General features: G+C 41.8%; 1 protein-coding gene across 1 annotated transcript; it reads left to right on the forward strand.

Moving 5' to 3' along the window:
• The first annotated feature begins 939 nt into the window (after nucleotides 1-939).
• LOC132042409 (uncharacterized) lies at nucleotides 940-6,564 on the forward strand. The gene is made up of 3 exons (XM_059432954.1): nucleotides 940-1,331; nucleotides 3,908-4,001; nucleotides 6,220-6,564. Exons 1-3 carry the CDS (start codon nucleotides 1,032-1,034, stop codon nucleotides 6,252-6,254), a joined length of 429 nt encoding a protein of 142 aa, XP_059288937.1. The 5' UTR covers nucleotides 940-1,031; the 3' UTR covers nucleotides 6,255-6,564.
• The last annotated feature ends 7,333 nt before the right edge of the window (nucleotides 6,565-13,897 follow it).

The raw sequence follows: 13,897 nt of genomic DNA on the forward strand, positions 1-13,897 counted from the left end.
ACGATATTAAGCGACATCGTATGAGATCCTATTACGGCACGGTACGCAGAGATGCAGCCCGGCACGAGGTGAAGACTCCGTTTGAGATTTCACCCGATGGAGTGTTATTTCACGAGAGGCGGTGTGTGTACCGACGTTGCGGGGGCCGCGGCGACGGGTTATAGGCGAGGCACATTATGCCCGATATTCTGTTCACCCAGGGTCGACGAAGATGTACCATGATCTCAGATGTTTATATTGGTGGGATGGTATGAAAAAAGACATAGCAGAGTTCGTCGCTCAGTGTCCGAATTGCCAGCAGGTTAAGATTGAGCACCAGAAGCCCGGTGGGCTATTGCAGGAGATGGAGATACCGACGTGGAAGTGGGAGATCATTAATATGGATTTCATTACAGGTTTACCTTGCACTCCACGGAAGTATGATTCTATTTGGGTTATCGTTGATCGGTTGACAAAATCAGCTCATTTTCTTCCGGTCCGGACTACCTACTCAGCCGAGGATTATGCCAGGCTTTATATCAGGGAGATTGTGCGACTTCATGGAGTTCCTTTATCTATTATCTCCGACAGAGGTGCCCAGTTTACGGCTAATTTCGGAGATCCTTTCGGGCGGGATTGGGGACGCGGGTGAGTCTCGGTCTGACATTCCACCCCAGTCCGACGGACAGGCCGAGCGCACTATACAGACATTGGAAGATATGTTGCGAGCCTGTGTTATTGATTTCAGAGGTAGCTGGGAGGATCATTTGCCACTGGTTGAATTTGCTTATAATAACAGCTACCATTCCAGTATTCAGATGGCACCTTATGAGGCATTGTATGGCAGAAAGTGTAGGTCACCGATCGGTTGGTTTGATGTCGGGGAGACTGAGTTGATTGGCCCAGATGTGGTCCAGCAGGCAGTGGATAAAGTGAAACTCATTCGAGAGCGGTTGTTAGCAGCCCAGAGTCGACAGAAATCTTATGCAGATAATCGCCGTCGACATTTAGAGTTTCAGACTAGTGATTGGGTTTTCCTGAAGGTGTCACCTATGAAAGGTGTTATGAGGTTCGGCAAGAAAGGGAAGCTCAGTCCGAGATATATTGGGCCTTATCAGATTGTTCGCAGGATAGGCAATGTTGCCTATGAGTTAGATCTGCCAGCTGATTTGGGGGCGGTACACCCGGTATTTCATGTTTCTATGCTTCGTAAGTGTATTGGTGACCCTTCCAGAGTCTTTCCTGTAGATGATATTCAGGTCACAGAGGAGCTATCTTATGAGGAGCAGCCTATAGCCATATTGGATCGTCAGGTAAAAAGGTTGCGGAACAAAGATATGGCTTCTGTTAAAGTGTGAGATAATAGTCAAAATACCCCCCAACGTTTGACCAAAATGCCAACTACACACCTAACCTTTGCGTTGGACCTATTACCCCCCTGGATAATTTTTTTCAGTATTAAAATGCCCCTTTTTTGCTGATGTGGACAAGAGCGTGACTACACCGCTCAGTGGCGCGTTATAGCCTTTAAAAAAAGCATCCGATGTGTTTTAAAATGCCAATTTGGACTGCCACATAGATGCCACATAGATAAATTTAAATTCCCTCCATTTTTAGGCTACTTCATCTTCTTCTTCACCCTATTTAACACCCATCTCCATTTTTTTGGTCAAAATAATACCCATTATAAATTTAGAGCTAGGATAGTGATTATTCTTATAATCTTTGTTTTCCCAAATCAAATTCACAAAAAAAAAAAAAAAAATCAAGAAAAAAAAAATGAAAATGCGGAAAAAAAAAAAGGTTGAAAATCTAATCTTGTTAAAGAAAATCGATTGAAAGTTGCTTGTTTGGAGTTGCTACTTGTTGCTTGGTTGGAGTTGTTTAAGCACTAATTCTTTGATTTAGGGAGAAAACTAAACTCCATTGTTAGGAATTTGGAGAAAGCTATGAAGAACACCAAGTGGGTTTTTAAAGGGAATTGCCGAGAATTGCCCTTCGTTTGGGGTGGTCTTTAATTTTGCCCCTCATATTTGAAATCTTTAAATTTTGCCCTTCGGCTAAAACCCATAGGTTCCAGGTTCGAACCCACACGCAGTCAAAAATTTGAAAAAAATTCGCAAGGCAGAGTTAAATTTCGCTATGCCCCCAACGGCATACACTTGTGAAGGAATTACCAAAGTTATGCCGGACCCGGCATACTTATGCCTTATGGGCAGACTTGGCATAAGTATGTCGGGTCCGGCATAACTTTGATAATTCCTTCACAAAGTTATGCCGGGTCCGGCATAAAAGTTTGCCCATTAAATTTTGCCTTATAAGGCAAACTTTTGTTATACCTTAAGGAAAACTTACGCCTTATGGGGCATACTTTTAGTTATGTTTTATGGGACACACTTTTAGCTAAGGCATTACTAAAAGTTTCCCTTGAAAAGTTAAAAAAAAATATATATATGCTTCAAGGGAAAGTCTGCCGGAGGGGGCAGACTTTTAGTTGTGTTTAAGTAAAAGTCTGCCGGAGGGGGCAGACTTTTAGTTGTGTTTAAGTAAAAGTCTGCCGGAGGGGGCAGACTTTTAGTTGTGTTTAAGTAAAAGTCTGCCGAAGGGGGCAGACTTTGCCTTATATATATATATATATATATATATATATATATATATATATATATATATATATATATTTACTTTTCAAGGTAAACTTTTAGTTATGCCTTAACTAAAAAGTATGCCCAAAGACATAACTAAAAGTATGCCCATAATGCGAAAGTTTTTCTTAAGGCATAACTTAAACTTTGCCTTATAAGGCAAAGTCTATGCATTAAGGAAAAGTTCTTGCCTTATGGGGCATAATTTTGTTATGCCTTAACTAAAATTCGCCCCATAAGGCATAACTAAACTATGTCTTAGGAAAAATTCTGCCTTATGGGGCAGACTTTTAGTTAGGCCGGATCCGGCATAACTTTAGTTTTTCCTTAAAGATTGTATGCCGGATCCGGCATACTCTCCCCCAGTCCTGCCTTGCGAAATTATTTTTTTATTTTATGCTTGAGCGGGGGTTCGAACCCAGAACTTTATGTATTCTTGATTGTTTGATCAAATTAATGGATGAAATTTGTTCTACTTGGTGTTAGGAAGCTTCCTTTCACATTTGAATTTTTTTCCCAAATCAAATTCAAAAAAAAAAATCTGAAAAAAAAAACCGAAAATCTGGAAAAAAAAAAAAAAAAAGGTTGAAAATCTAATCCTGTTAAAGAAAATCTGATTGAAAGTTGCTTGTTTGGAGTTACTACTTGTTGCTTGGTTGGAGTTGTTTAATCTAAGCACTAATTCTTTGAGTTGATTTGGGGAGAAAATTAAACTCCATTGTTAGGAATTTGGAGAAAACTATGAAGAACACCAAGTGGGTTTCTTTAAATTCTTAATTGTTTGATCAAATTAATGGATGAACTTTGTTCTACTTGGTATTAGGAAGCTTTCTTTCACATTTGGGTTTTTTTGGATCAAATTTGAGGAAGTTGGTGTGATTTTTTTTTTTTCAACTCCTAATGAAGATGATGATGATGATGATGATGTTGATGAAGATGAAGAAGAATTGGGTATGGGTTTTTGGATCCTCATACTGAAAATGGAGTGTGAAAAATTGAGAGATTTTTTTTTTTTTTTTTGAAGAAGAGTAAATGGATGGAGGAAGGGGGAAATTAATAAAAAATGAGGGGAAATTAAAGATGTGGCACGTGGGCCAGGCGCGTGTGGACAAGCACACCGTAAATAATTTGAGGTTGTCATATTGGACGCCACGTCGGCAAAAAAGGGGCATTTTAATATTGAAAAAAATTGTCCAAGGGGGTAATAGGACCAAAGCAAATGTTCGGTGTGTAGTTGGCATTTTGGTCAAACGTTGGGGAGTATTTTGACTATTATCTCGTTAAAGTCTTTGTGGCGGAACAATAACCGAGAGGAAATGACCTGGGAAGCTGAGGAGCATATGAAGAAGAAGTATTCTCATTTATTTTCAGAGCCTTCAGGTAATCCAATTCTTTTCTTGACTATGTTATTTGATAAATGAATCGTTGATCAATGGTTGTGTTGTTGTGATAGTGGTGAGGAAACTCCCCCAAATTGTTGTTTGACCGGTAAGGTTAATCTGACATTCGAGGACGAATGTTCTAAAGGGGGGAAGGATGTTAGAACCCGTATTTTTGTACATTGGAACAATCTGGATTAATTATGATAAGTTAAGGACAAAAATTATTTCGGGATACAAAGTCGGGATTCTTGACCATTTGATTTTATTTTGAGACATAAGTTATATATGAAATTGTTGGTATTGAACACTTAAGGAAAATTGGGACCACAATTCATAAATTGGATTTTTTTTTTAAAAAAAATGTGTTGTACAAAACTCCCTTGTGGCCGTGTAAATGAGAAGGGTCCCACACATTGTGTGGGCCAAAGACTTGCTTAGATATTTGAGGGACCTAGTAAGATGACCAAGTAGTCTTCTTTACTCATTTTACACACTTCAATACTTAGAAAAATATCAACTTGAGAGCCCCATTCTTTCCCCACTGTTTTCGGCTGAACCAAGGGAAAAATCAATCCCACTTCTAGCTTCTCAAAAATTAATTCCTTGGTATAAACCCACTATATTGAAGTCCCTAAGAAGCGTGGAAGAGTCGTTTGGGTCATCCAACCATTAGTAGTGCCCATTTGCAAACCCTAACTATTGAAAGAAGTGAAGAACAAAGGTAAGATTTCATCTTGTTATGTATTGTGAATCTTGTATGCCTATTGTTGTATGCTAAAATGGATAGAAATCATGAAATATGGAATGTTGAAGTGGGGTTGTGTGTTTGGTGTGTGGGCCGTTTGGGGTGTAGGTGTGTGTTGTGTGATTGAGTTGATAAATTGGTTCTTTGTAGCTTGTTAATTGTTGTTAGTATGGATTTGGGTTGATAATCGAATATACGAACGATGTTGTGACTTGAATGTAAGCCATAGAATTGAATAATTGGAAATTTGTCGAATGGCGTAAAAGAGAGCTACTATTATTATTTTTGCCTTTCGAATTGATTATCAATGTTACTAGGTTGGTTATTGTGGTTGTTGTTGTTGATTTTGAGCGAGATAAATTCTCGGGATGGCCTATTTACAGGGGAAGTGCTGCCGAATTTCCTGTAGAATTTACTGATTAGTTTGGAATGAATGACTTAAGTGCCCTTAGCTAATGTTTGGTATTTGTGGCGTAATTGTAGACCTTGGGGAGCCCGAGGCGTAGTTCGGGTTAGCTTTAGATTGACTATCTTGGGGTGCGTACGAGGTATGTAAAGCAACCTTCCTTCTTTTGGCATGCCTTAGTTTTACATAGGCTAGATTAGAGCCTTAAGGGAATTTCAAACTCGAAATCCGAGCACGATATGATCCTTATAAAAATTCTTGGCACTCTTATGCATGATTTGGTAAGAATATGAACCATTATGTCTTCGAAATAATCGTTTTCCAAATGTTGCACGAAAAGTTCGTTTAGAGAATTCCATAATTTTTGAATGCCATATCTTTTGCATAAAGGCTCGGATTGCTCCAATATTTTTATAGGAGTTTGCATGATGTTTAATGAGTATGTTTTCCATAAGCGGGCCCAGCCCGGGCCTATACTCGTCCATGGGTCCCGCGACGCCCTTTTATGTAATTACGGTAACTTTGGGAAGAAAATGTTGTAATTATTACTCCGATTTCAAATATGATTATTTTACTTACCTTTTGGATTCTGATTATGATTTTTATGCATATGATTCCTCACTACTCCGCTCGTGCCCTATGATATCGTTCACCGGTTCCCGGGCCGGTTCGGTTGTCGTGCGCATTATGATACATTCCGGTGTTATGCTGTGTTTATGGTTCACCGTGCTCCTCGCTCGAGGGCCGGGTTCCACTTATGTTTGGCGTTATGTTGTGATTGGCGTTATGCTGTGTTGTGATGTGTGACGGGGATTCGGAGATTTGAAACTTTCTGGTGTTATGCTGTGTTATGGCGCCATCGACAGGCGGGCGACCATATTTTCCTGTGCCCTATGCATAATTTATACTTTGGAAATAAATATTTTGATATTTTTGGATATGTATTATTTTCCATACTTCTAATTCGATTATTGTTCAGATTTATTTCTGTACCTTCTACTTTGCATACTCAGTACATATTTCGTACTGACCCCCTTCTCCGGGGGCTGCGTTTCATGCCCGCAGGTACAGACGCACAGCTTGGTGATCCACCTGTTTAGGACACCCCCTTCTACTATTTGGAGTGCTCCTCTCATTCCGGAGCTTATATTTTTGGTATATATATTTGTTAGTGCATTGTATATATTCGTTCATGGGTACGGCGGGGCCCTGTCCCGTCATATGATTCTGTCTGTCTGTTTAGAGGTCTGTGGACATGGTTGTGGGTCGTGCCTACCTCTGCTCAGTTGTGTTTGTATACGTTGTGTTTGGGCGATCCCATTCGCCGCGGCGGCCGGTCCGCATATGTACATATGATGTTCTGTTGGTCCTGTGTGGCCTCTGTTGGTATTTTCTGTGCGCAGGGTTATTTTGGATAGTCAGTAAAACAAAGGAAACTCTGCCGAAATTTTTCTGGAAATTATCTAACTTTGGAACACCGCCTTGTCGGCTTTTGTGATATTCTTGGATGCGTTTGATATAATTCGAGGTAGCGTCTGATAGGTGTGTATGGGTGCCCAATTAGGGCACCAGTCACGGCCTACAGGGTTGGGTCGTGACACATAGGTACGCACAGGATAGCCTGTACATGGTTAGATCAGCGGATATATGTATTCCGGTAATCAACGTGGCGGTATATGGAAAGCAGTAGTCGGACAGGGTAACGAAGTTCAAGTGGGGAGAAAAATACAAATGGCACGAATGGTATAAGGCAAGTTGATGTTGTATCCATCACAGGTTAAACTCAGAAAGTCCTAACACAATGATATTTGGAAAAGAAAGAAAGTGAGTAAACGAACGGCAACGGGAACCAAAACGTCGGAATAGAAGCGCCACATAATTAAGATTGGAAATACGGATATAGAGCGGAGCATAATCGGGTAATGGCATAAGTACACCCCTAAAGGGGGAAGCGAGGGAGAGAGAGATAAGCATAAGACGAAGAAAATCGACGCTACAATGCCCTGAATACGAATGCTTGGGCCGCAGGTGAAGCTCTTTGCTGAGACAAGTTAGGGAGATCGAAAGGCCAGTAGTAAAGGGATAGAAGTCAGGGTAATAATCGAAATGGCGTTGAGAATTAATTGTAAGTATCCGGAATAACGTGATATTAGGAAATGGAGACTTGATGTCACGACCCAACCCCGTAGGCCGTGACTAGTGTCCGAATTGGGCACCCAAACACAATCTCAAATCCGAGTCGCAAACAGATGGCTTATACGGACATAAATATCAAACGCTGTCTCAGATTATATCAAACTGTCTCAAACAAATCTCAAACACATCCGAATATATATCAAAAGCCGGCAAGGCTATCAAATGGCGCATCGGCCCAAAACATATACAAATGCAAGCCGACGAGGCTGCCACGGCGAATGGGATCGCCCAGAACATATATCATACAAACACAACTGTACAGAATGGGCATAACCCACATACATGTCCACAGACCTCTAAACAGACAAACAGAATCATATGACGGGACAGGGCCCCGCCGTACCCCTGAACAAATATATACAAATGCAACGAACGAATATATACCAAAATGTGGCTCCGGAATAAGGGGAGCACTCCAACAGCAGAAGAGGGTGTCCTAAACAGGTGGATCACCAAACCGTGCGTCTGTGCACTCGCGGGCATGAAACGCGCCCCCCGAAGAAAGGGGGTCAGTACGAAATATGTACTGAGTATGCAAAGCAGAAAATGTAGTATACAAATCTGAGTCATAATCGAAATAGAGGTACATAAATTAAATGCATTTCCAAAATATCACAATGTTACTTTAAAAATACGAATCATGCATAGGGCACAGAAAATATGGTCGCCCGCCTGTCGATGGCGCCATAACACAGCATAACACCAGAAAGTTTCAAATCTCCGTATCCCCGTCACATATCATACACAGCATATCGCCATACACAGCATAACACCAAATATAGCGGAACCCGGCCCTCGAGCGAGGAGCTCGATGAACCATAAACACAGCATAACACCGGAGTATATCCTAATGCGCACGACAACAGAACCGGCCCGGGACTCGGCGAAAGATATAACAAAATGCACGAGCGGAGTCGTGAGGAATCATATGCATAAAATCATTGTCATAAATCCAAAAGATAAGTAAAATAGTCATATTTGAAATCGGAATAATAATTACAACATTTTCTTTCAAAAGTTGTCGAAATTACATAAAGGAGCGTCGCGGGACCCACGGACGAGTATAGACCCGAGCTGGGCCCGCCTATGGAAAACATACTCATCCTACATCATACAACCTTCTACGAAAATCTCAAAGCAATCCGAGCTTTTCTATGAAAGTTATGGGCGTTTGTAGTTTTAGAATCGTTAAAGAATAAACTCTTTAAAAAACCAAACTTTCATGCAACCTTTACAAATCAATAATTCCAAGGACATAGGATCAATATTTCATAACATCAACATATGAATATCAAGAAACAAGTGCGTATCATAGACATGCTCGGATTGCGAGAATAGAGTTTCCTCGAGGTTCGTGTCATAGCCTATTTTAACTAAGGCATGCCAAAGAAGGAAGGTTGGGCTTTACATACCTCAAACGCTCTCCAAGATAACCCAAATTCAAGCTAAATCCAACCTACGTCTCGGGCTGCCCAAGATCTACAAACAAGTCATAAAATGCCAAACATTAGCTATAGACATTTTGGGCATTTAATTCCAATTTAGCCCTTAATTCTACAGAAATTTGGGCAGCATTTCCCCTGTAAATAGGCCACCCCGAGAATTTAACTCGGCCTAAATCAACAACAACAACAACAACAACCAACCTAGCAACATTAATAATCAATCCGAAAGGCAATACAACAATAATAACTCTCTTTTCCATCATTCAACAACATTCATAAACTCAATTCAACGGCTTACCTTCAAGCCAACATCGACGCTTATACATTCAAATACTAACCCGAACCCATACCAACAATATTTAAAGACATTCCAAGCAATTCATACAACATTTCAAACAATCCAACAATTTCTCCAATCCACCCGAAAACAGCCCCCAAACCCGAGACACCCCTATAACATATTCCTCATTTCCAACCCATGATTTGCATCAACAATTCACATTCTAGTAATGCTATTTTCATCAATATACAAATTACATCAAATGTACAATAACCTCCAATTCAGTCCGCAACCATTACAACATCAACTTGAGTCATTAAACATTCATTTCCAACATAGAATTCATAACGACGACGACTAAAACATTAAGCGATATTAATTCATTTCTTGCTACATAAATGGCCTACATTCGGCCAACACCTCCCACCAACATATAAAGATGATTCTCATTCCTTTCTCCACTCTACAACAATCACAACATGCTAACAAGACTTTAATTCATTGCTTCAATACCACACAACACACACACCTCACACGGCTATGCACTACACACACAACCAAAATTCCAACTTGCTATATTTCATGATATTCATCCATTTTAACATACTACAACATGCATACAACCTTTATAACATACAAAACATAAGCAAATCTTACCTTTCCTCTTCAATTCCACAAGAGGCTAGGGTTTGCGATAATGAAAACTAGCGGGTTGATCGCTCCAACGACACTTCCACGCTACTTAGGGACCTCAAAATAGTGGGTTAGCATCAACAAAATAATTTTGGAGTGACTTGAATGGAAGTTGGTTTTCCACCCTTCTTGGCCGAGAGCTTCTTTTGTGGTGTTCTTCAACTTCTAATTTTTCTAAGTGTTGAATGACTAAAGATGACTTAGAAGTCATCTTTTAAGTCTCCACAATAGTTGCACATGTGTCTATGGCCCACACTAATGTGTTGGTGCAATTAAAATTGAACACAAAATGGGTGGGCCAACCACCACACTTACACGGCTACAACATGGAAAAAAATGGATGATTTCCAACTTCCAATTATATCACTTTTGGTCCCAAATTTTCCTAATTGTTCCATGCCAACAAATTCATGCACAACTTATGTCCAAAAATAAAATCGAAGGTCAAAAGTCTCGACTTTGTATCCCGGAATAGTTTTGTCCTTAACTTATCATAATTAACCCGGATTGTTCCAATGTACAAAAATACGGGATATAACATCCTCCCCCCCTTTAGAACATTCGTCCTCGAATGTTAAACTAACCCTACGGGTCATACAAACAATTTGGGGGAGTTTCTTTTTCAACTATCACAACAATTTATTCATTGATCAACAATTCATTTATCAAACCACAAAGTCAAGTAAAGAATTCGGATTACCTGTAGGCACCGGAAATAGGTGAGGATACTTCTTCTTCATTTGCTCCTCACTTCCCAGTCACTTCCTCTCGGTTATTATTCCGCCACGCACTTTAACGAAGCCACATCTTTGTTCCGCAACTTTCTTACCTCGACGATCCAATATGGCTATAGGTCGCTCCTCATAAGATAGCTCCTCTCCGTGACCTCGAATGTCATCTACAGGAAATACTCTGGAAGGGTCACCAATACATTTACGAAGCATAGAAACATGAAATACCGGGTGAACCGCTCCCAAATCAGCTGGCAGATCTAACTCGTAGGCAACCTTGCCTATTTTACGAATGATCTGATAAGGCCCAATATATCTCGGACTGAGCTTCCCTTTCTTGCCGAATCTCATAACACCTTTCATAGGTGACACTTTCAGGAAACCCAATCACCGTCCGAAACTCCAAATGTCGACGACGACATATGATTTATGTCGACTCGGGCGCCAATAATCTCTCTCGAATAAGTTTCACCTTATCCACGGCCCGTGGACCACATCCGGGCCGATCAACTCACTCTCCCCAACATCAAATCTCTCTCATACAACGCCTCGTATAAGTTTCACCTTATTATATTATAAGCAAATTCAACAAGCGGCAAATGGTCATCCTAGCTACCTGGAAATCAATAACACAGCCCGCAACATATCTTCTAATGTCCGAATAGTGCGCTCCCCGTCCGTCAAACGGGGATGGAATGTGACCGAGACTCACCCGCGTCCCCAATCTCGCCCGAAACGACCTCCGTAAATTAGCCGTGAACCGGGCACCTCTCGGAGATAATAGATATAGGAACTCCGTGAAGTCGCACAATCTCCTTAATATATAGCCCGGCATAATCCTCACCAGTAGGTAGTCCGGACCGAAGAAAATGGGCCGATTTTTTGTCACCGATCAACAATAACCCAAATGGAATCATAAATGCGAGGTAAACCCGTAATAAAATCCATATTAATGATCTCCCACTTCCACGTCGGTATCTCCATCTCCGCAATAGCCCACCGGGCTTCGGTGCTCAATCTTAACCCGCCGGCAATTCGGACACTGAGCGACGAACTCTGCTATGTCTCTTTTCATACCATCCCACCAATATAAGCATCTGAGATCATGATACATCTTCGTCGACCCTGGGTGAACAGAATAACGGGCATAATGTGCCTCGCCCATAACCTGTCGCCGCAACCCTGCAACGTCAGGTACACATAATCTGCCCCTGTGTAATAATACTCCATCGGATGTAAGCTCGAACGGGGTCTTTTCCTTCTCAAGGGCGGTGTCCCTGTACTGTATTTGAATAGGATCCTCATACTGATGCCGCTTAATATCTTCTGTAATGGAGGATTCCGCAATACCTCGAACAGAAACCCCAACATCTCCAGAATCAGCTAAACGAACTCCAAGACTAGCCAACTGATGAATATCGCGAACCATTGCTTTCCTCTCTGATGACACGTCTGCTAAGCTACCCATAGACTTGCGGCTGAGTGCATCTGCCACAACATTAGCTTTCCCCGGATGGTAGAGAATATCAACATCATAATCTTTCAGCAACTCTAACCACCTCCGCTGCCGCAAGTTCAGCTCCTTCTGTTTAAAGATGTATTGGAGGCTCTTATGATCTGTATAAATATCAACGTGAACACCATATAAATAATGTCTCCACATCTTCAAAGCATGAATAACCGCGGCTAGCTCCAAATCGTGAGTAGGATAATTTTTTTCATGTTTTCGAGCCGCCGGGAAGCATAAGCTATCACCCCGCCGTGCCGCATCAACACACACCCCAAACCAATACCGAGGCATCACAATAAATCACATACCCTCTCGGACCCTCGGGAATAGTCGGGGACCGGAGCCGTAGTCAACTTCTCTTTCAAAGAATCGGAAGCTACGCTCGCAAGCATCGGACCACCGAAACTTAGCTCCTTTCGAGTCAACCTTGTCAAAGGCGCTGAAATCGAAGCAAATTTCTCTACGAATCTCCTGTAATAACCGGCCAATCCCAGAAAGCTACGCACCTCAGTCGGCGTCGTAGGCCTAGGCCAATTCTTTACGGCCTCAATCTTCTGGGTATCCACCCGGATACCATCAGCCCCAATAATATGTCCCAGAAATGCCACTGAAGTCAGCCAGAATTCACACTTAGAAAATTTAGCATACAGCTTCTGGTGCCGAAGTGTGCCAAGTACCGTCCTCAAATGATCTGCATGTTTCGCTTTCCGATCGAGAATAAACCGAATATCATCGATAAACACAATCACGAACATATCCAGGAACGGTCCGAATACCCGATTCATCGTGTCCATAAATACCGTCGGGGCATTTGTCACCCAAAAGACACATCACCGAATTCATAGTGCCCATATCGGGTCCCGAATGCCTTTGTCTTGGGAATATCAACCTCTCGTACCCGTACCTCGATGATAGCTCGACCGCAGTCTATCTTCGAGAAACACCGGCACCCCGCAACCGATCAAACAAATCATCAATCCCGGGGAGGGGATATTTATTCTTGATGGTTACCTTATTCACGCCGATAATCAATGCACATCCCGCCGATCCATCCTTCTTTCTCACAAACAATACCGGCGCTCCCTAGGGTGATGTCCGGGCCTAATAAAGCCTTTCTCTAATAAATCTCTCAATTTCTTTCAATTCTTTCAATTCGCAGTGCCATTCTCGTACGGAGGAATAGAGATAGGCCGAGTATCTGGCAACAAATCAATAGCAAACTCTATCTCCCGCTCGGGGGGAAGACCTGGAAGCTCATCTGGGAATACATCTAAGAATTCATTAACCACTGGGACTGACTGAAGAGTCGGTGCCTCTGCCTCTAAATCATGAACACGGACCAGATGATAAATATACCCCTTTCTGATCATTTTCCTAGCCTTGAGGTATGAAATAAACTTACCCCTCGGCGATGCTGTATTACCTGCCCATTCTATAACTGGTTCCCCCGGAAACTGGAAACGGACTATCTTCTTTTGACAATCAACATTAGCATAACAAGAAGCTAGCCAATCCATACCCATAATCACGTCGAACTCAGTCATATCTAACTCTACCAAATCGGCCTTAGTACAGCGGCCACAGATAATCACTGAACAATCTCTATAACCGATTGGCTATAACCGAATCCCCTACTGGTGTAGCTACCTCAAAGGGCTCTATCGGCTCAGATTCTATCCCAATTTTATTAGCAACAAGGGGAGAAATATATGATAATGTAGAACCAGGATCAATCAGTGCATACACATCTCGAGAGAAAACCAATAATATACCTGTGACGACATTAGGCGACGCCTCCTGGTCCTGTCGGCTGGCTAATGCATAAATGCGGTTCGAAGGACCGCTAGAACCAAGAAATCCACCACGACCCCCGCCTCGGCCCGCCGAT

Source organism: Lycium ferocissimum, unplaced genomic scaffold, assembly GCF_029784015.1.
Source record: "Lycium ferocissimum isolate CSIRO_LF1 unplaced genomic scaffold, AGI_CSIRO_Lferr_CH_V1 ctg15102, whole genome shotgun sequence".
NCBI classification, from domain to species: Eukaryota; Viridiplantae; Streptophyta; class Magnoliopsida; order Solanales; family Solanaceae; genus Lycium; species Lycium ferocissimum.